At 36.1% G+C, this 23,845-nt stretch overlaps 1 protein-coding gene across 1 annotated transcript in view; it reads left to right on the forward strand.

Annotated features, from left to right (window-relative positions):
• LOC126335154 (sterol O-acyltransferase 2) overlaps positions 1-22,869 on the forward strand; it is a 176,275-nt gene extending 153,406 nt beyond the window's left edge. Inside the window, exons 9-11 of the mRNA XM_049998127.1 lie at positions 5,038-5,272; positions 13,104-13,243; positions 18,104-22,869. Of these exons, the coding sequence (XP_049854084.1) occupies positions 5,038-5,272; positions 13,104-13,243; positions 18,104-18,166 (438 nt within the window). The 3' untranslated portion in view covers positions 18,167-22,869. The remainder of the gene's footprint in view (positions 1-5,037; positions 5,273-13,103; positions 13,244-18,103) is intronic.
• The last annotated feature ends 976 nt before the right edge of the window (positions 22,870-23,845 follow it).

The raw sequence follows: 23,845 nt of genomic DNA on the forward strand, positions 1-23,845 counted from the left end.
GTACTCATGGTCCTTCATTGCTCTTCATGGTCTTCTGTTAGGCAGTAGGGAACCCAACAGGCACACACCTTTGAATACGCCAATGGTGGACAACTGTGTCAGCACTATGAACCGATATGTCGAGTTGAGCAGCAAGGTATTTGACCATGACTCACTCTGATAGTGACTGTCCGTATGTTCCAACATTTCAGCCAGCAGCTGGCTGGCTTGTGTAAGATTGGACAGGTTTGTGCAACCTGGTTGTGATGACAGACCTCTGGCTCAACAACTCACTGTGCTTCTCTTCACTGCTATGGCTCTTCACTGCTATGTCTCTGTAGACATTCCACACTTGCCTATGAATATCTGTGATGCTCTGGTTTTCTGCCACTAGAAACTTGATAACAGCTCCCTGCTTGAAGTGCACCTTCTTTACAGATGGCATTTTGAAGGTTACAGTGCCATCATCTATCTGAACTTAATGATGCTATAGACGCTGAAGTGGGAATGTTTCACAAATCCCACAACAAATTCCACATGTTTTCAACCAAAACTGACCGAGAAAAGAAAGGTGCTGCATTACTTAGTGAACACCCCTTTTTTAATTCGGGGTTGCCTTATCAAATTATCTTCTAGGGCAGTGCTTTTAATGTAAATAAAATGTTTATTGAGTATCAGTTAACAGTATGAATACTGGGGATAGCAGTTTTCACACATTTTGCAGAGGTCTTACTAAGGATCTTGTAGTTCTTATATACATCTGTAAAGGCTTTTTCATTGAAAAAGTAACATCGAACTTCAAAAACTAAGTTGTGGCAGAACTAAGAAAAATTACATGTTGGCATTTTCTGTGGTCCTTCAAAGTGACTCTGATTGTGGAGATGATAAAAAACTACTACAGAAACAGAAATAGCACGGCTTTATAGGCATCATCCTGGGATGGATGTAGGTGACTTAACCTAACAATAGAAAACAGATGGTCAGATTAAAAAATGATATGGCAGCAATCAGATCAAATTAAGAGGTTAACATAAAAATGAGAACCTTCAAGGCTCATTGCTTGGGCTGACACTGTTCTTGGCCACATAAACAATTTATTTGGGGTGCTGAAAGACTATCCAAAAATTGTAATGGCACTTGATGATGCAAGTATATTGACAAAAGGCCCCAAACATGTCTTTGCTAGATGCAGCTAGAACAGTAATGGAATAGGTTTACAACTGGTTCAGAGGCAATAGCTTCATCTTAAATCCTACAAAACCTCAAGACATTCCAAATAAGTCAAAATGACTTAAAAGTATAACTAGAGATCAATTAGCATAACTTCCTGCGACTTTATGTGTAAAGTTCCTTAGCATCAAGATGAATAATAAACCAAGGTAGCAACAACATGTGAATAAGTTAATAAAAAACACAGCTCAATGTGTTTTGCACTTATAAACCTTTCTCACATTTTGATCTGCAGACAGTATTGCTAGCATACTTCATAGACTTTTCTACAATACTTAACTAACCATGATCTTCTGGAGCAGTACAGCTAAGCCAAAAAGTATTTATTCTATGTAAGCTTACAATAAACAATATTATGTAAATTGCATAATTGAACATCTTGTAGTAGCCTTTTCACAGCTGTGGGTATTCCTAACTTTCAAGATGACACATTCAATCCCTTATAGTATTTGTGGTTAATAATTTAATGTTAACTTAGGATGAATTCTGCAATAAAGTAACTAAATGCTAACAGTACAAACAAATTTCCATATCAACTAGCCATCACTATCCAGAATAGAGTTTCACAACTCAAGTGTCAAAATCTAATACAGGTCATCAGTGACATCACACAGAAAACTGAACATCCCCAGATACTGTTAATACTGTTAGTATATTTCATCAAAATATTGGGGGATTGAAGAATAAAATTGATGAGCTTGTGCTTTGTTTAGAAGATATAGAAACCAAGAATGTAATAGATATACTATGCCTGTCTGAGCATCACATTGTCACTGATATGCAAAAGGTTAGCATCAATGGGTACAAATTAGCTGCACATGTAAGTAGAGATAATATGATGAGAGGAGGAGTTGCCATATATGTCAAAAGCTTCCACAGTGCAAAAAATTTAGAAACTAAAAAATTTTGTGTAGAGCAACATATGGAAGCATGTGCCACTGAACTTAAACTAAATGATGGCACTTTCATAATTGTAACAGTGTATAGGTCCCCCTCAGGGAATTTCCAGCCATTTCTAGAAAACTTGGATGCTTTGTTGTGCTATCTGTCAGACAGGGGGAAGCAAATTATCATTTGTGGGGATTTCAATGTTAATTCCCTGAAAGAGTGTAATAGGAAGAATGACCTTTTAGTATTACTCAGTTCTTTCAATTTGAGCTCCGTCATTGATTTTCCTACTCGGATAACAAAGAACAGCAGTACATTGATAGATAACTTTTTTATAGACCAAGATAAGCTTAAGGACATAAATGCTTACCCTGTTGAGAATGGTCTTTCAGATCACAGTGCACAGCTTGTTACAGTACATGACATAGCTCCATGCAGTATAATAAATCAGACTTTCACAGCAGTGCGTTCAATTAACAATATAAATATTTCAAACTTTAGGGAAAGCCTACAGCAGCTAGACTGGGATGAAGTGTATAAGGAACTCGATGCAAACTTGAAATATAACTTATTTCACAATACATTTTTAAGGGTATTTGAAAATTGTTTTCCCAAGAAAATAGTTAAACATAATTCCAAGAAAACATATAAAAAACCTTGGCTAACTAAAGGAATAAGAATATCTTGCAACCGTAAAAGAGAACTGTATCTAACAGCAAGAGGGAGTACTGACCCTGAAATTGTTCAATATTATAAAAACTATTGTGCGGTACTAAGAACAGTTATTAAAAAGTCCAGAAGCATGTGTTTCATGTCTGAGATCAGTAACTCTGATAATAAAATTAAAGCAATTTGGAATATTATTGAAAGGGAAACAGGGCAACCAAGAGCACAGGAAGACTTTAGTGCAATAAAACTGAATGACAAGTGCACTAACAAACAATCAGAAATTGAAAATATTTTGAATAATCATTTTTTAAATGTTGTGGAGAAAATAGGATCTAGATTTTCACTAGAAGAGGCAAGGCTATTAATAGAAGAGGCCATACCTGCGCAGTTTGAAACAACTGTAATTCCACCAACCTCTCCCTCTGAAATCAGTAAAATAATAAACTCACCTAAAAGTAAAAGCTCTTACGGAATTGATGGCATTTCCAGCAAAGTACTTAAAGCTTGTTCCCCACAGATAAGTAGGATTCTCAGCCACGTATGTAATAGCTCTTTGGAGCAGGGTGTTTTCCCTGATAGACTGAAATATGCCATTGTAAAACCATTGCATAAAAAGGGGGATACGTCGGATGTCAACAACTACCGCCCAATCTCTCTTCTGACAGCTCTATCAAAAATTTTTGAGAAAGTAATGTATTCAAGAGTAGCCTCACATATTTGTAAAAATAAACTACTAACAAAATGTCAGTTTGGTTTTCAGAAAGGTTTTTCAACAGAAAATGCTATATATGCTTTCAATGATCAAATATTAAATGCTCTGAATAACCGGACATCACCCATTGGTATTTTTTGTGATCTCTCAAAGGCCTTTGACTGTCTAAATCATGGAATTCTTTTAGATAAGCTAAATCATTATGGTTTGAGTGGGGCAGTGCACAAATGGTTTAATTCATACTTAACTGGAAGAATGCAGAAAGTTGAAATAAGTGGTTCGTGTAATGATAAAACAACAGCTGATTCCTCTTGATATACATTAATGACTTACCATTCCACATTGATGAAGATGCAAAGTTAGTTCTTTTTGCTGATGATACAAGTATAGTAATAACATCCAAAAACCAAGAACTAAGTGATGTAATTGTAAATGATGTTTTTCACAAAATTATTAAGTGGTTCTCAGCAAACGGACTCTCTTTAAATTTTGATAAAACACAGTATATACAGTTCCGTACAGTAAATGGCACAACTCCAGTAATAAATATAGAATTTGAACAGAAGTCTGTAGCTAAGGTAGAATTTTCAAAATTTTTAGGTGTGTCCATTGATGAGAGGTTAAACTGGAAGCAACACATTGATGGTCTGCTGAAACGTCTGAGTTCAGCTACGTATGCTATTAGGGTTATTGCAAATTTTGGTGATAAGAATCTCAGTAAATTAGCTTACTATGCCTACTTTCATTCACTGCTTTCGTCTGGCATCATATTCTGGGGTAATTCATCGTTGAGTAGAAAAGTATTCATTGCACAAAAACGTGTAATCAGAATAATTGCTGGAGCCCACCCACGGTCATCCTGCAGACATCTATTTAAGGATCTAGGGATCCTCACAGTAACCTCACAGTATATATATTCCCTTATGAAATTTGTTGATAATAATCCAACCCAATTCAAAAGTAATAGCAGTGTGCATACCTATAACACCAGAAGAAAAGATGATCTTCACTATGCAGGGTTAAATATGACTTTGGCACAGAAAGGGGTAAATTATGCTGCCACAAAAGTCTTTGGGCACCTACCAAACAGCATCAAAAGCCTGACTGATAGCCAACAAACATTTAAAAATAAATTTAAAAATAAATTAAAAGAATTTCTAGATGACAACTCCTTCTACTCATTGGCTGAATTTTTAGTTATAAACTAAGTAAAAGAAGAAAAAAAAGAAAAAAAAACTTAATCATTAGTGTCATGCAATATTTTGTGTAATGTAATTTCTTGTACAGACATCTTTTATTAACCTGACCCGTTCCACATCATTACGAAGTGTCGTATTCATGATCTATGGAACAAGTATTAATCTAATCTAATCTAATCTATTCAAAACAAAGTGACAAGAGATACATGTGGGTTTTAATGGCAGTGATAAGTAACTGAAGGGGCAGAAAAGGAACAAGAATTAGAATGCCAAATATATTATGACCTTACATGTGCTTTAAAAGAAATAAGCAAATAATTGTGCTACATTGAGTAAAAAAAATCTTGTATTTCTTTTCAGGACTGGTGGAATGCTAATTCCTATGCAGCCTACTATCGGAACTGGAATGTTGTTGTCCATGACTGGCTGTATACGTATGTGTACAAAGATCTGAGTGAGCTGCTAGGTGCCAAAAGACGTACCCTTCCTATACTTGCAGTCTTCTTCCTGTCTGCAATTGTCCACGAGTACATGCTTACATTCATTGTTGGTTTCTGTTACCCAATGCTCTTCATGGCATTTGGAGTATTTTCAGGTGACTAACCTCTCTGTGATTATACATTATCAGCAAGGTCTCATTGACAGTTTACTTTGTCAAAAGTTTAAACAAAAAATGCATCCTTACTTATATACTGGCTAGCAAAGCTTAAGGATAAAAGCAACTTTCACATGATGTGTCACTCCCATGTAACAGGACTCAGTAAAACTTGTGCCACATATAGAAAGAACGGCTACAGTATACTACAGCAACTAACAGAAAGAAATATGCAATAAGACAAACAAAAATGACACTTTTATTCAAAGAAATTATTTACACTGAAGTCACGACAGTTTGAAAGTCTATTGGACATTACAAAATGCAAGTCTCTGGGAGATTACAAAATGCAGGACATGGTTTGTTATAGAGTGTGTGATTGCCACGGGCAGTAATGCATGCTCTGCAGTGTGACCCCACGCTGGCCACAAGGTTGGTAAGGAGTGCTTATGGTAGGACATTCCATTCCTCCACCAGCACAGTTGACAACAGGTGGATTGTTGTTGGTACATGTGGATGTGCTGCAATACATCTCCGCAATGCATCCTATACATGTTTGATGGGATTTAAGTCATGGGAATGGGCGGGTCAGTCCATCACTGAATATCCTTTTGTTCCAAGAGCTGCTCCACCTGTGCTGTTTGATGCAGTCACACATTGTATCCATAAAAATGAAGTCTGGACCAAATGCATTTCAGAAAAAAATGCACATTGGGAAGGAGACATTGTCACAATAACTGGTGAGTGTACCATGTTCAAAAGTTAGCAGATCAGTAAGCCCATGCAACATTATGCTTCCCCACAGTATAACACCTGGATTACTAAAACAGTCATGTTCAACAATGCTGGATGTTCCCCCACATGGTCAGAGTTGGGAACATGTAATATGCCAAGGGAGAGAGTTGAATGTGGTCATTTTGGTGGTCCACTTGTTACTGTGTGGAGAAGCGCATACATCTGTATGGACATAATGTCTTCCAAATCATCGAATATGGTATACTCCCTGGTCAGTGTTGTTGCGACCCAATTTCTTCCATGTGTGAAAGTTTTCAGGGCTACATGCAACCCTGACACCACATTTACATATGAAAACGGGTGACTGCATCAAACAGCACAAGAGGAGGCGCTCTTGGAACGAGAGGATATTTGACAAAGGGACTAGCCGGTCTGTTCCCTGACTTAAATCCCATTAAACACATTGGGATGCATTGGGGAGATGCATTTTTACTATGTGTTTCTCTGTTTTATAAAAGATTACCTTTCCTTGTCACTAATTTTGCTCCACTATCATAAAAGCAAGGTCTCTCTATTGCACTGTGAAATGATAACAGCGAGACCAGAAATGTTACTATTTCATTACAGAACTTCCTTTGCATGTTGCACGTTTGTTAGAAATAGCTTCTCTTGATAATTTTGATGTGTATCTGCAGTCTTCTCCTATTCTTCAAAATAATATGTTACAACTGATCCCCAATTTAAATTAGTAGCTATCACATATTGTAACTAAAAATATATTAAATGACTGTTAAAATTTGTAGTATCACTGACTAAAATATACAGAAAACTAATTTTGCAAGAGCTGAGGCAAATATTCAGTTGGATCAAATTTAAAGTAATCTGTTTCAGATATGATTTATGCAGCATGCAGATAAGAGTGCCAAAAGTTAAAAACTTGCAGATTTTACTGGATTCAATATTTTTCCATAGTTTGCTATATCTATGATATATGAGCATTTCTGATCTTATGCCTTATAATGTAGATAAGAATGATTCAGTCTTTTACAACTCAGTTTTATTTGCACATATATTTACTGGTATGCACAAATAAAACTTTCAGTTGAAAGAGATGGAATTTTCCTTATCTAATGATAAAGCATAATTTAAATAGCAATTGAGGCAAAAGGCTACAAATATTAAACTATACTTCTGATCACTTGTACATGACTTTTCTCTAATTACCAAAGCTTCACTTCACATCTGATTACTAAGGTTCACATATGCTGAAGAGTGTTTATAAGCAAAGACACAGTAAAGTTAATAGGTTATAAAGGTCCACATTGCATTTTATCTTGAACTATTGTACATCTATGTGTAAACACAGCAAAAGACAACCAGTGCAACACAATATTATTACTATTATTATTATTATTTTTACACTGGCATTTACTTGCAACGGAACAGCAACCATCAGAAATTAAAATTGTAGACCAGATATAAGTTGAATGTCACTTTTTCTTTAGTTTAACATGTTTCACATGGTCAATGCGAGCATCTTCATTACTGTGGGTATATATTGCATTACAGCTTACAATGTGTTAACTTATGTTAAGTAGCAAAGGTTCACACTTTGAAAATGTTGGGCTGCATAGTGCCACCATCCTACATAAAATGGAGTAAATTGGTTGTGTATAGTTAACATAAAGTCTCTGCTCACATACAGTCTAAGATCAAATGGCAAGACATATCATTTCTTGTTGAGCATGCCAAACCCCATCAATACATGTGTCAGCTGAAACCACCTCATGGAGCCAAGTGTGAAACACCATAATAGGAAAAACATTAATACAACTTAACTATGACAAACATCCACCACTTTTTTTTTGATTTCACACATAAGTCTAAAATACCATACCTGCTTGTGAAAATAATTTTGAAAAGACATAGCAAAATTACAAATTAGAATTAGAATTTAAATTTCTACAGGCATTAATACATATCATGTATATATGTAACATTAATGTCATTAAAATTAACCTATAGTAGTGTAGATTAAATGTACCCTTCAGACACAGTGATAAGATTCCTCCTAAATCTGCAGCTGTTAGAGTGCAATATATGGAGAGAATGGTATTTACAACATACATACTTCTACACCTACAGCACATTTACATCTGCATGGATTCTCTGCAAATCACACTCAGGTGTCTGACAGAGGGTTCATTGAACCACCTTCACAATAATTCTTTATTGTTCCTCTCTCAAACAGCTTGCAGAAAAAATGAACAGCTATCTCTTTCTGTGCAAGCTCAGATTTCCCATATTTTATTATGGTGATCATTTCTCCCTATGTCAGTGACAATAGAATATCTTCACATTTGGAGGAGAAAGTTGGTGATTGAAATTTTGTGAGATCATTTTGATGGAAAGAGAAATGCTTTTGTTTTAATAATGTCCACCCCAAATCCTGTATCATGTCTGTCTGTCTGCCTGCCTCTCTCTCTCTCTCTCTCTCTCTCTCTCTCTCTCTCTCTCTCTCTCTCTCTCTCTCTTTCCTATTTCTCAATAATACAAAATGTGCTGCTCTTCTTAGAACTTTCTTGATGTTCTCCATTAATCCTATCTGGTAAGTACCACACAATACACAGCAGTACTCCAAAGGATGGACGGATGGACAATGGTAGTGTAGGCAATCTCTTCAGTAGAACTGTGGCATCTTCTAGGCACTCTGCGAATAAACCTTCCCCACAATATTTTCTGTGTGTTCTTTCCAATTTAAGTTGTTCTTAACTGTAATTTCTACATGTTTAGTTGAATTTACTGCCTTTACATTTGATTGATTCATCATGAAACGTAAGTTTAATAGATTTGTTTTAAAACTCATGTTGATGATGTCACGCTTTTTGTTATTTAGGATCAATTGACAATTTTCACACCATACAGATCTCTTTTGTAAATAATTTTGCAATTGGGTTTGATCATCTGATGGCTTTACTAGATGATAAATGACAGCATCATCTGCAAACAAGCTAAGACAGCTGCTCAGATTGTCTCTTAAATTATTTATATAGATAAGGAACAGCAGGGGAGCTCTAACACTACCTTCAGGAATGCCAGAAATCACTTCTGTTTCACTCAATGACTTTCCATCAATTACTCTGTGACCTTGGACAAGAAACTGTGAATGCAGTCACATAACTGAGATGGTATTCCATAAACACGCAGTTTGATTACAAGCCACTTGTGAGCTGCAGTGTCAAAAGCCTTCTGGAAATCCGGCAACACAGAAATACAGAATCAGTTGGAAATCCATTGTGAGTAGCACTCAACACTTCATGTGAGTAAAGTGCTGATTGTGTTTCACAACAAAGATGTTTTCTTTATCTGTGTTGACTCTGTGACAATAGACCATTCTCTTCTAGGTGATTCATATTGTTTGAGGGAAACATGTTCAAAAATCCTGCTGCACATTGATGTTAATGATGTGGGCCAGTAATTTAGTGAAATACTCCTGTTACCTTTCTTGAATATTGGTATGACCTGTGCAACTTTTTGGTCTTTGGGTATTGATCTTTCATAGAGCGAGCAGTTGTATGTGTTGGTTAAGTTGGTTAAGTTGGTTAAGTAGTTGCATCAGCATACTCTGAAAGGAACCTAATTGATATAAAGTCTGGACTGGAAGACTTGATTTTATTAAGTGATTCATGTTGCTTCACTACACTGAGGATACGTACATATAATTTACTCAAGTTGGAAGCTGTTCTTGATTTAAATTTTGGTATATTTACTTCATCTCCTTTGGTGAATGAATTTTGGAAGGCTGTGTTTAGTAACTCTGTTTTAGCAGCACTTCCATTGATAGTGTTTCCATTGATAGTGTTTCCATTGATATTGTACAGAGAAGATATTGTGTCTTGCTGCTAGCATACATTATATGTGACCAGAATCTCTTTGGATTTTCTGCCAAGTTTTGAGGCAAAGTTTTCTCACGGGAACTATTGTAAACATCTTGCATTTAAGACTGCAAATTTTGAGCTTCTGTAAAAGGTTGCCAGTCTTGGAGCTTTTATGTTCATTTTGATTTCACTTGCTTTTTCGTTGTTTTTACAACAGTGTTCTAACATGTTTTGTGTGCAAAGGGGGATCAGCTGTGTTGTATATTAATTTATTTGGTGTAAATATCTCACTTGCTGTCAATAATATTTCTTTGAATTCATGTCACATCTGGTCTACACTTGCATTGTTAATGTGGAAGAAGTGGAGATTGTCTCTCAGGAAGGCATCAAGGGAATTTTTATCTGCTTTTTGAGTAGGTATATTTTTCACTTATTTTGGGAGTATTTGGTAGTTACAGTATTCAGTCTCACTACAGCCACCCTGTGCTCACTTACCCCTTTATCCATTTTAATGCTTGTTATTAGCTCAGGATTATTTGTTGCTACAAGGTCTAGTGTGTTCTTACAACAGGTTACTATTAGAGTGGGCTCAAGAACTAACTGCTCAAAATAATTTTCAGAGAAGACATTTAGCACACTTTTGGATGATTATTTATGCATATCTCCAGATTTAAACATGTATTTTCACCAACATGTTGAAGGTAAATTCTAATCATGACCAGTAGGCTTAAGTTTTCTTTGAAACTTCCAGCAGTTGTATCATCTGACTTGGGAGGTTGGTAAAAGGATCCAATTATCATTTTATCATGGATGTCAAGAATGACCTCTACCCGTACTAACTCATGGAACTACCTATTTCAATTATGCAAAGAGATAAACTACTTCCAACAACAAACATGCCACCACCAACTGTGTCCTTTCTGAACACTGTTAGGTTATTCACAAAAAATTCAGCTAAGCTTATCTCTGGCTTTAGCCAGCTTTCAGTGCCCATAATGATTTTAGCATCAGTGCTTTCTTCTAACGCTTGTAGCTCTGGTAGTTCCCCTACACAGCTGTGACAATTTACAACTATTATACCAATGGTTTCTATATCTATGTTCTTCCGGTGTTTGACTTGCACCCTCTCAGAGGGAAACCCTATCTTGTGTTTCCCCAATGCTTTCTAACCAAAACAACTGCCCATTCAATGCCACAAAGCTCCAGCTACCCATGTAACCACCTCCTGTATGTAATGGACTCCAGACATATTTAGAGGAATTAGCAGCCTACACAGTCACAGAACCATCTGAGCCTCTGATTTAGACCCTCCTCTGTGTCAGAGGTCCAATATCAGTCCAGTCAACTATGCTGCAAACAGTAAGCCCTGTTTTCATTTTACAAGCAAGACTGGCAGCCTTTACGATTTCTGATAGCTGCTCAAAACCAGAGAGAATCTCTTCCAAATGAAAGTGACATACGTCATTGGTACCACCTGCAGTTAGCTGCATCCTTTTATCTTAGTGGCATCTGGAAGGACCCATTCTGCATCTGAAATGATCCCACTTTGGCTTTCTTCATCTCCTTGGCAGCCATGTGGCCAAGGGGCTCCACTTGAGCTCCACTGGGCAGCCATGTCACCAAGGGGCTCCACTGGAGCTCCCAACTACCAATAATCCCATCCTCTGTGCTTGCCCGAATCTTGCAGGCTGAAATGTTTCCTCTGAAACAGGACAAGCAATTGTATCTGGCTGAAGCACAGTGCCAGCCAAAGACAGCACCTGGAGCCTGTTTTCCAGCCTTACTTTTGGCCTCTTGGAAAGACTTTTGCCACCTGCCGTGCTCCAAGGCACTTGACCATGGTTGTGCGGTCAGCCTCAGTACAAGCAATAACTGGACTGGCCACAAGTGCAGACTGATCTGCGGACTCAAGGATCATGTGGATGTCCACTGGACCCCCACAACTGGCCCACAACAGGGATGCCCATCCACTACAGCCTCATACTGTGTAACCAAAGTCATCACAGCCTGGAGCTGAGAGTAAAGTATCACCAACTTGGCTTGCATCTACACAGAGGAATCACAGCCCCTAGGCATATAAATGACCATTGAAAACTACACTACTCTATGCAGACAAAAAAAAGGGACTCTACTACTGTAGACACTGATGAAGACACCAGAACTGTGTCTAATAAATTGGATTAATGCACTAAACAATTCTCTCCTGATCAGGAACTTCTAATACTTCACAAAATCATTTTACTTTCTGACACAAATATGAGAACTGTGTCATAAATATTAAATTAACATCCAGAAATTCAAGAAATTAAGATATCGAAGTACACAGATGAAGCTACATAATTTACTCCCAGTTAGGTGCAAATATGTATTTGTGTGTACTCATGATAAGAAATTTCAAACTGCATGGAACTTGCATATCAAACCTGGATGGCCATTAGAAAGGCTATTCATGTTTGGTCTGCTGATATCATAAAGATGAGAGATGCTGCTTTATGTTTACTTATTTATTTATTTATTCATTCTGCAATACACACACTAAACTGCATATGTTTCCTAATAATTTTAGTGAGCTTCTACAAATAAAATGTACATAAATTAGTGTCTGAAGAAAAAAGCCAATTTTAATTTTTTATCCTAAATAAATAAATAAAAATAAAAATTTAAAACTTATTTACAACCAACTGTGAATCTCAGAAATGTGTTAATTTCCATAAATGTGGCAAATCATTATTATTTTCATATCAGCAGAGCCAATGTGGATGACCTTCCTAATTGCCATTTGGTGTAAATACAAAAGTTCTATGCAATTGAAATTTGTCATATTCATGACTTTTGGTGGCATTAATAACATGTTACCTACATGAGGTATATATGTTAATGAGCATAAAATTGGCAGTTATAATTTTAATTTGTAATTTTACTAGGTCTTTAAAAATTATTTTAATAACCAGGTGTGGTGTTTTAGACTTCTATGTGCGACACTGTGGCCCTTCACTACTTCACATAAGTTAGCGTGTTGTACATCAAATTTGTGATGTTATCTTGTTGTATTGTTGTGTAACACACTGTGTTCTAGAGTTTTGAAGATGCTTGTATTGGATGAGTGAAACATTTTAAAAAAAAGGGAGAAATTACATCCTGGTTGTGGCTGCTGTAAAATTTTAATTTTAACAGTATTACTTGCATATCACTATTATTATTATTATTATTATTTACAGTGGGCCTAGTGTTTGTAACACATGATCGGCTGCCAGGTGGCAACCTATTAATGTGGTTGCTCGTCACAACAGGAACAGGTCTCCTTACCAGCCTGTACATGATGGAGTGGTTTGCACGACGCCACTGCCCTCGGTTTATTGTGAGTATTGTGCACCCAGCTACAGGTTTAAACTAAAATTGTAAACTAATGAATTTATTTTAGTTAAAGATTAGAGTTCACTATCTCTGTACTCTCCTTCTTAGGACATTTATGAGGAGCATAAACACCTTGCTAGAATTTCCTGTACCATAACATTCTGCTCAAAAAATTAGAAAGACAGGGAAGAAGAAGTGTAGGACATAGGTAGACAAGTCTGAACCTAAAAAATGCCACAGGTGGAAGGTATCACTTCAGTATGAATTCATAACTGAGAATGAAACAGGATTCAACAACTTCCTTTCTTGTGAATTACCAATAAAATATGGTGTACTGAAATCCTAGGTCCTCTATTCTTCTTGATTCATGTGGACAACTTCCTGAATATATGAAGCCCCAAAAAACTATTCTATTTTTCAATGACACTAGCATATTGTTTATTGGATCCAACCTACAAACCTTGCTGTCAACAGTAGAAAGTTGTGTGAAAAGACTTCCTGGGTGGTTTGCCAAAAACAAACTCATTACAAGTACAGAGAAAAAATGTGTGTCAACTTTCATTTGTTTCCTCCATCTAATCAAACATCTGTTCAAGCATGATTAAAAAATTATCCTCTAGAAAATGTCAAGAAATTTTTGGGTATGTGGATTCAGCAAGATTTAAAGTGGGACACACACAAATAATTTGTCTAGGAAAATCTCATCCATGTGCTGTGCTCTAAGAGTATTAAAGTCAACAACAAGAAAAACAACGGTACCTCAGGCATACTATGTGCGGTTCCACTCACTGCTTTGATATTTTATCATTTTCTGGGGACACTCAACTCACAATGTAAAAGTTTTTAGAATTCAAACAAGAGCTCTAAGCATAATTTGTGGCCTTGGAAAGATAGTCCTGTAAATCTCATTTCATTTTACTGAACTTTGTGTTATGAATGTTTCAGTTTATTCATTTGTGAAACTATCTTCTTCGATAGATTACCTCTTAAAAGCAGGCAGATTACTACAAACAAAACTGCACATGACTATTGTACCAGAGGGAAATCAAATATACCTCAAAAATGTCACAGAACAACAGACTAACATAGAAGTGTAATTAACATTGGTGTAATATTACACAATAAAATATTGGAGGAAATAAATATTTCCACATATCCAATATTTAAAATTAAATTAAAGTCATTTATAATGAAGCACTGTTTCTATTCCATAAAAGAATTTCTGTATATGTAAAAATTATTTAATTGGATACATAAAAAGTCTACTCACGAAGCAGTCGCAGAACACACATAAAAGAGGTTGTAATTGGCAAGTTTTCTGAGCCAGTGGCTCCTTCTTCAGACAGAAGGGTTGAAGGGGAATGAAGAGGGGTGAAGAAAAGGACTATGAAAAGTCACCCAAAACTGCAGGTCAGGAGAGACTTACCAAATGGGGTGAGAAGGAAAGACAGATGTCAGGGACTGCATCAGATGAGATTTGAAAACCTGAAAGCTTGAAGGTGGAAGACAGGGTAATACGCAGACAGAGATTGCTGCTTCAACATTATGCATCAGTTAATAAGGATGAAAAGCTAAGTGCATTGTAAGTAACAGAGGTGGCAGGTGGCAGTGAAAAGCAGACTGGGAAAGACAATGAAAGATGTGGAAAACAGAGTGAAGCAAAGAGAAGGTACAGTGAAGAAATGCTTAGATGTACATTAAGGCCAGGAGGGTGGTGAGAAACAATGACATGTTGTAGTGCTAGATCCCACCTGCGGAGTTATGAGAAACCGGTGCCTTGGGGAAGAATCCAGATGGCATGTCTGGTGAAACAGGTGCCGAGGTCATGAATGTCACATCGTAGAGCATGTTGTGCAAAAGGATATTGTGAGTTGCTAGTATACACCCTCTGCCAATGCCCATTCATCACAATTGATAATTTGTTGATAGTCATGCCAATGTAGAAGACCAAACAGTGTTTACATAACAGCTGTTATATGATGTGTTGTTTCGCAGGTGGCTGTCCCTTTGATAAAATACATTTGGCCAGTTACAGGGCTGTTATAGGTGGTGGTAGGAGGGTGCAGAGGGCAAGTTTAACACTGGGGTTGGTCACAGGGGTAGGAGCCGTAGGGTAGGAAGATGGGTGCAGAAGGAGCATAGGGTCTGCCAAGAATATTGCGGAGATTGGAAGGGTATGGAAAGCTATTCTATGTCTGGTGGGCAAAATTTCAGACAGAATGGATTTTAGGAAGTCATGGCCCTGTTGAAGTAGCTGATAAACACTTTACAGACCAGGATAATACTTAATCACCAATAGTGAGCTTTGAAGTTGTTTTTTGGAGGGATCAGTAGTACCAGCATTGGATGTGATAGCCCAGGAAATCTTTTTAATCAGGCAGGTGGGATAATTAAGTGGAGTGAAGGCTGAGGTAAGAATGGTAGCGTATTGCTGTATAGAGTCTGCAACTGAACAAATACTTCCATCAACATTAAATCTGCCAACAAATGGCAGTACTTACATTTTGACAGTTGCCATCCTTTCCATGTTTCCATGTCAAATATTCCCTGCCATTCAGCCTTTGCATCCGAGGCAAACGTATTTGTTCAGATGCAGACTCTTTATAGCAATATAATTAAACAAACCTTTCATTCTTAACACAACAAAAACTGTTTTTGGAGAAGGTAGTTAGTGAAAAATTGTCAGGAGACCTCTTTCAAACAACAGTGTGTAATGTAGGATGAAAGAAATGTCCCTGCATGTAAACGAACAGCTAATTAAGACTGAAAATGTCTCCATTTTTGTCTTACAGTGTAGAGATGCTACTGATACAGCTCAACATCGCCACTTAACAGTATATGATTGTTTTGTGGATGAGGCAGAGATAAAACAACTGCTGTTTTCTAAAAACATCATTAAATTTTTCTGATGTATTTCCTGCTGGAAAAAAAATACTAATCTTATTGGCTCTCGCTGTAGGATTTACAGACAGTTGCTCTCTTCTAAAGCCAAAACACCTAGAAACTGATCATTGCACTGAAAGTGGCTATCAGCGTAAGTAATAAAATTAAGTGCTATGAATCTTTTTCTTTGTTCTATGTAATGACCTTCATGCTGAACACCAGTCTTTAATCTTTAATCAAGTCTGATGACTTTCAAAGGACAATATGCTTAGCAGGGTGCACAGATTGAAATCAGATGTAGAACTATTTATTTCAGTCAAAGGAAAGCTGAGCATCATTCATTCACTGATGACAGCTTCACATTTTCAATAGTATACCTTGCAGACTTTTATGAAATCCTGAATAATCTGCATTTGCATCTACGAGGTAGAAATACCATAATAATGGATTCCAGCAATGCCGTAAGGGCATTCTTGGAAAAGAGAGAACTATGGAAGAGTCACCTGAATGCTCCCATTACTAACTTTTTGCCATTCCCTCAATTCAGTGATCTTTCAGATAGGCAAGAGTGCGATGTCCATGAGTGGAGGGTCACCATCAGTAAATCCACGGAATGGTTTGAGACGAGTTCATACTTTATTTTCCTTGTCTGTCTTCAGAAGACTGGCAGTGCAAATTAGCAAGATTACCCTTCACAACTGACATGCAAGCCCTTCCTGATGCAATACACAAGGATCCAATTAAACTGAAATGATATGTGATTAGAGTGCTGAAGAACAATATCAATAAACTAGGTTGTAAGAATTTTGGATCAATTTCCAGCATCCAGAGGTGGCAAAGGAAGCCTTAAAAGTCCTCATACAGTCTTCAGTTATCATAGAGACTGGAATCTCACCTTTGGCCATTGTGGAAAGAAAAAAAGAAAAAGAAAAATGCCTGAACATGGATAAGGATCTTAGATGTGCTTCAACTAGTTTGAAACCACACATTCAGGAACTGGTTAATGAAAGAAATTTCAACTGTTTTGCTGATGTTCTGAATTTCTCTTTTTACTGTATGTGGTTACCAAGATCTTTACAATGTGCAAAAATGAACAGTACCATGTATTCAAAGTACTGCAAATATGAGAAGTTTTCAAATTTTTTTGTCATTGCTCATATAAAAACACTTGCAGTATAACTTCAATATAGTTATGCACCAACTGAAGGGAAACCTCATCTCAGCCATCCTTGTTCTTGTTGCACTGTCTTCTGTTTGTACCATGCATACTGATTATGAGACAATAATACACTCAACTGCTGCATACAAATCTTAAATATGTTTAATTTTATTCCAAGTTATTGACTATAGAAGAGCGAGGGTGTTTGTTTGGATTCTCTTGTATTATACTTGAGCCGGTACAGCTGTCATACTGTTGTACGATGGAATGTAACAATATTATAAAAAGAATAATTGTTGCTCACCATATAGCAGAGACACTGAGTCACAGTTAGACACAACAAAAACTGTCAGAAAGTGAGCTTTTGGCCAACAAGGCCCTTATTGGAAATATACACACACTCTCATTGTCACTCTCACTCATACTCATACTTGTACTCATAGTCACACTCATAAGACCACAGTCTAACCACAGCCTGAGACTGTAGTCATGTGCATGGGAGTTTCATTTGAACGAGTGCATTTGTGTATGTCGTCTATTTACAACAAAGGGCTTGTTGGCTGAAGGCTCGCTTTCTGACAGTCTTCTTTTTGTGTCTATCTGTGACTCACCATCTCTGCTATATGGTGAATAGCAACTATCCTTCTCATAATACCATTACATGTATGATGACAAACATCATTAGCAGGAGATCTCAGCATCATGTACACCCAGAATCATTCTCTTACACGGTATTTCAGTTTACAGAAATGGTCACCTAGTGCTAACCACAAAACTATAGCAGCCAAACTTACATTGTTTTAATGGATTTTGTTTTTTCAGGATTCTGCATGGGACTTCTTTGTGCCAAGATCATGGTTCTGTTCTCCACTCACATCTGAGTAACAATAATTTGTGTACCGTAAGTTAAGCAGGACTTCATTTTGAGGATAGCTTTCAAAAGTGCATCAGTCCTTCCTTGTCATTGTGAATACTCAAAAGAACATAACTTTTAACATGAGATTATATCAGTGAACTGGAATAAAGTATTTTTGTAGTGTATATATACAGATATTTTAATCGAATTGTAGTAAGTCCATTTTGTTACAATGTTCGTAGTTTGCTGCAATGTGAACTCCGTGATAAATGTGACTGTGAAAGTTGTACATATTGTATGTGATGTACTTTTGCACTTTAGTGGTGTGAAATGATTTTATGTGTATGACATTTGTAATGTTCTTATTTTGGTATTTTTACTTATTAGTGATGTAGTATCAATTAGCATGACTTTCTGTGCTGTCCTTGTACTATATTTTACCATTTTCCCCCTAAGCCCTTTGCATTGCTTTTAATGTACAAAGACTGAAGGTACTTTGTAATTATAAGACAAGTACTGATGACCATGACAGTACAGAAAATTCTGTTAATACATTTATGTACATAAGTAAAAGATAGAATTTTGTCTACAGTTATAAATGAGAAAATTTGTTTGACATTTAGATAAGTAAGTAAATATAACACAGATATATATTTGTTACCAAATGTACATTATCATAGTTCATAAACGACTCCATACCACATTATAGCTTCCTTTTCAAAAAATTTAGGAACTGCTATCACCTAACTGTTGCATTACATGGCTGTATTACAGGAGGACATCTGAATTAGCATATTGTTAATGTTCTCTTAAAAGCTAACAGTCAAGGCAAAGGGGGCACAATCATGGTACTTCATTCTTAATCAAGACTTCTATATCAGTTGATTCACTTAAGTTAAGATCAACAAACCTGTCACATTCTGTGGATTTTTGGTTGATGGCTTGGTGTCTAGCTCCTGCCTACATAATTTTGGCAAAAGGAGCTGCATAAGCATTTTGTGGTCCTCATGCCAGAGTAAGACTCATGGTTAGTGCCACACAGTCACACCACCAGCTACATACTTCCTCAGCCAACATCACTTCCACCATCAGAGCGCAGCTGGCTCCAGAGTTCCTTTGCTTTGAGGTTTCTGCACTCCTATCCTCTTTCTTAACAAATGTACCTCCTCAGCAACTTAGATCCGTGAAGATCTGTGCAATATGCATTTCCCAGGTACAATATTACCCAACTGCTTCTTGTATGCTACAAGTGAGATGCACTGCAGAGGGATCAAAGACAATCCCACAGCTGACACAAGGCCACTCAGGTCCATGGCCATTCTGACTTATCAACTACTGTCATTCACGTAGAACAGCATTATTTTGGACAGTTGTTTCACTTTGTCTAATCTGTGGGTATATAATGTCAACTAGTCACTTTGAAGGCTCCATATTATATGTTGCACATGACTTTATAATAGAAGAAAATTTTGTTAGTTCTTCACATTCCCAGTGGAAAAGACTTTCAGATAAACTGATAATATTGGCATGGTGTAGCATTTCAATCCCAGTAACATCAGTATCATTTAGTTTAGTTGGCAATCCCTTAGTAAACACTTGATGTGATACAATTTCTAATGAAGTTTTGTTTTATCATCACAGAATGTCACAGTTGTGTTAAAGTTTTGAGTATTGTAATACTTCCAAGTAAACTGACAAAAGCTTGAAGTATTATGATTAAGCAACATTTGTGATCCTACCATTCTTGCATTCTGTTTTCCAACTTAACAAATTGCTTGTGCAGCAAATGAAACATTTTATAAAATGAAATTTTAACCAAATGGTGGGGCATAGGCAGTTTTTTATTTTTTCTTTAATGAACATTATTTCATATCAGGGCCTCATAACTTCTCATCTTTCACTCAATGTAAGAAGGAAGAGGATCAAAAATTGATAGTATTGTTTTATGCACGCAACTAAATGCACATAATCCAAATCAAGATTTGTCTTAGTCAGTCATCACATGCACTTTTTCTGCACTTTAAGAGCTGTTTTTGTTTCTTACTTAAGGAAGTTTTCCAAATCCAATCATGGTTGTAAGTTAGCAACTACAGAGCCTGCAAAGTTTTTTCAACCCAAGAAAACTGTTCCACTGTTAGAGGCAAACATATTTTTCACTTTGGGCCTAATCAGTTTACATTGTTATAATAAAGATAGCTCAAGTTACATATATAAGCAGATAACATGACAGTTTCTTTGAATTTAACAGTCTAGCCCTTCAGACAATTCACTAATAATAGTACCTACTTTTGTTGCCCAAGATCTGATTTGACTGTTGAAGCATACTTGACTGTGAGGCCTGAGTTTCTCCTGGCATATGTAATGTTCAAATAAATTAAGAGTGCTTGCTGATGACTTCATCCAGTTGCATCCCCGTAAGTTATTTGAACATCTTGGCTGTCACTAACAATTGGACCTAACTATTAATATATCCTGCAGTGTCTCTATTGTTCTTTCCCTCCTTATTCATTCCTTTAATCTTTTTCTATGTCTTTTTTTATACCTTTCTGCACTTCATTTTAATTCTGTTTGCCTGTTGCTCTAGTTACTTGTCTATCTGCTTCATTTTGTCTAAATAAATTTTGTCACTCCCTTTTCTTTCTTCTCTTATTTTCTTGTTCAGCTTCAAACATTACTTTTCATTAAACAATTTTTCATACATGACCAATACTTTCCTGCTTCTGCTGTAATTCAGCTGGTAATTTTGTATTTGCTGTTAGTCAGTTACGTGTTTCCCTTCTGCTGATACTATGACAGAATTTTCCTACCATATTTGTGACTCATATTCATGTTCGACTACTAGATCTTGTATGAAGCAATGTTAAACTCTATGAGATCAGTCTTACATTGCTATAAATACTTCGCAAACTCCCTTTGTTTTATAAAAATTTCAAGAATCTTTGAATATTTTATGGCTTTCAGATTTCATACCGATATCAAAACTGGCAAGAGCTGTTCAAATCCTTTTTTGGTACATTCATTCAAATTTTCCATTGTTCCACTGAATTGCTGTAGATAGTTATAAATTTGTTTGCATATGGATCCACTGCCTCAACATATTTTTCAAAAGAAAACATTGTCTGTTATGGGATGCACAATTTTCAGATTATTTGCCACTGGTCAGTTTTGACTTTTTCATTACTAAGCAACATTTAGATAATCTTTGTGCAATATGTTACAGTGGATGTAATATACCAATAAACCCACCAGCCCACATGTGGAACTACTAATAAACATTAATATGACATACCAAACAGAAACAGAATGTTTGTGATACATGTGGGAGAACTATGTATAATATCACTTAAGAACAGATTTGACATAAAACCACTGGGAATAGCAATCATTTTACACTTTAACATCAGCTTATTCTCTTGAAATGCCCAAATGCAGGGTTCATACACTCATGGCATGATTCCTTTTATGAGACCACATCAGTCTCAACGTAATTCAGTTCTGAATCTGTCTTGCTCCTTATGCATGACAAAATAAAAAACTTTATTTAGTTCTGATAACTGACCTGCAATTACTAACTTTTTATATGGGATTATTCAAGTTAGTGACTCTTTTTCAGTTAATTAAAAAAATAGTAATAGCAAAGTAGCAAATTCCATCCATTTGCAGTAAATTATTCCTGTAATTGTCATGTGCTCATATAACTAAAGTGCAAAACTAGATTTTTAAGAAAACTGGATAGTACAGTCCAGTAGCTCACACAGTTCAGAACCTCACCTCTATTAATGGGCTCACATGTCCAAACAGAGAGCACACAAAGTTTTATATCCAAAAATTTGAAACAACTGAAATTAAATCTCCCTCAGAGTGTTTCCCTGTGTGTGTGTGTGTTTTTGTATGTGTGTGTGTGTTTCCTTAGTAGATGTTATACCTCATATATTCATTCATTGTGTCATTTCTTGATTTTTTCACAACATAATGAAGAGATGTTGATTACAAACATTATTTCCTCCACCCCGACCACTACCAAAAAATACTTCAAAATTCCACGTTCTCTTGGACTTAAACTGGAAAATATTTTAGTGAAAATGTTATTAAGGTCTCTGCTACAATGATTTTTGTTTTCATGTTTGGCAAAATCAATTTTATACACACAAATAATTTTCTAAGGTACTATGTTAATTGTGTGTGACAAATAAGTATTTTATGGTTACATTCTTGTTGCTGGTGTAGTCTTGTCGGAACCATTAACGGATTGAATGAAAAAATGTTACAACATATTTTAAAGAGATCAGCCACATAGAAGAGCATTTAAACTTGTTATATTTTAGTGATGGGTTCCACTTAAACATGTGAAGAGTGATGTTATTGACAACCATAATCATTCAACTGAAACAACCATTAATGAAATGTAAATTTTATATACTCTACTGGCAAGTTTTGTAACACTGTGCAATAAAATTTCTCTGCAGATTTAGTACATAATACATCCAACAAGGTATGGAAACTTAGTTTTTGACAATGGTATCAAATACTGTAAATATTTTAGATAGCAATCCTGATCTTGTTGTTTTTATAGAAAACCCTTCATATTTTATAACAAGCCTTGAAGATGTACAAAAGAATTATAAAATATACTGTGTGTTACGCTGGTGTTTTTATGACATAAACATTACACTGTGATATGATTTGTAGAGTGAATTTTGTAATTTAATAAATGCTGAAATACTACACACTATTTTCAATTTGTTTCCCATAAGAAAACACATTTTTAGCTGTTTACCCTGTTCACATTTACTCTGTTTAGTAAACCCTCCTTTTTAGTAAAAAATGTTTGGGGCAAAAAAGTTACTTTCAACAATGAATACTGATATATTGAAGGGAAAAATGCAAAAAGTTGATATTGTATGGAGTGGATATTGTGACTTCTTAACAAAGAATTTTATTACACTTTTAACATAATATTTTTATAAAACTCTGCAATGTGAAAGCAATATTTGCTGAGAGGAGTACAATTAGGTTTTGGGCACAAACCAGCCTTTCAGAAGAAGCAAGAATAGAAGACATTGTGAAAATGCTGCACCTGCAACTGAAAAGTTCTACAGACTAAAGTATCTCTCATTGAAATAAAAAATCAGAAATCTTGTGGTGTTGAAAAAGGTCCCAGAAAAAAATACATAAAATGCTTTTCTTGCACATCTATAAGGCACAATCAAAAAGTTTGTTTGAAGGCCATACTGTGCAGAATTAGTATGCCAATAGAGCAAAATCACCATGAGCATTGAGGCAATCAATGCACGGGGTTGAAGATATTCATTTGGTAAAACACCATGGCCTGCTGTATGAAGTATTCCACAACTGCATGCTGTACATCCTCATCCAGCAGGAACTGTTGACCCTTCAAGGGCTTTAAGAGACCAAAGGCATGATAATCTAATGTGTTGGTGGCTGGTAGTAGAATTATTCTGCAGTCTGTCACAAATGCTGATTCTCTAAACTTTCTCAGTTGTGTTTCATTGAAAGAACTACTTCCCACCAGTGATTCTGAGCACATTACTTGGCACAACATTACACAATAGTGATTTTTGACAGATATACAGCCCCATATACATGTTACTCTACAGCTGATGTGTACCAGTGTTTTTCCTTTGACAGCCAAGAAACAAATAACAGCATGTATGTCATATCTGGATGCATCTGATTACATCACCATA

The sequence above is a fragment of the Schistocerca gregaria genome, chromosome 2, assembly GCF_023897955.1.
Source record: "Schistocerca gregaria isolate iqSchGreg1 chromosome 2, iqSchGreg1.2, whole genome shotgun sequence".
Lineage (NCBI taxonomy): Eukaryota > Metazoa > Arthropoda > Insecta > Orthoptera > Acrididae > Schistocerca > Schistocerca gregaria.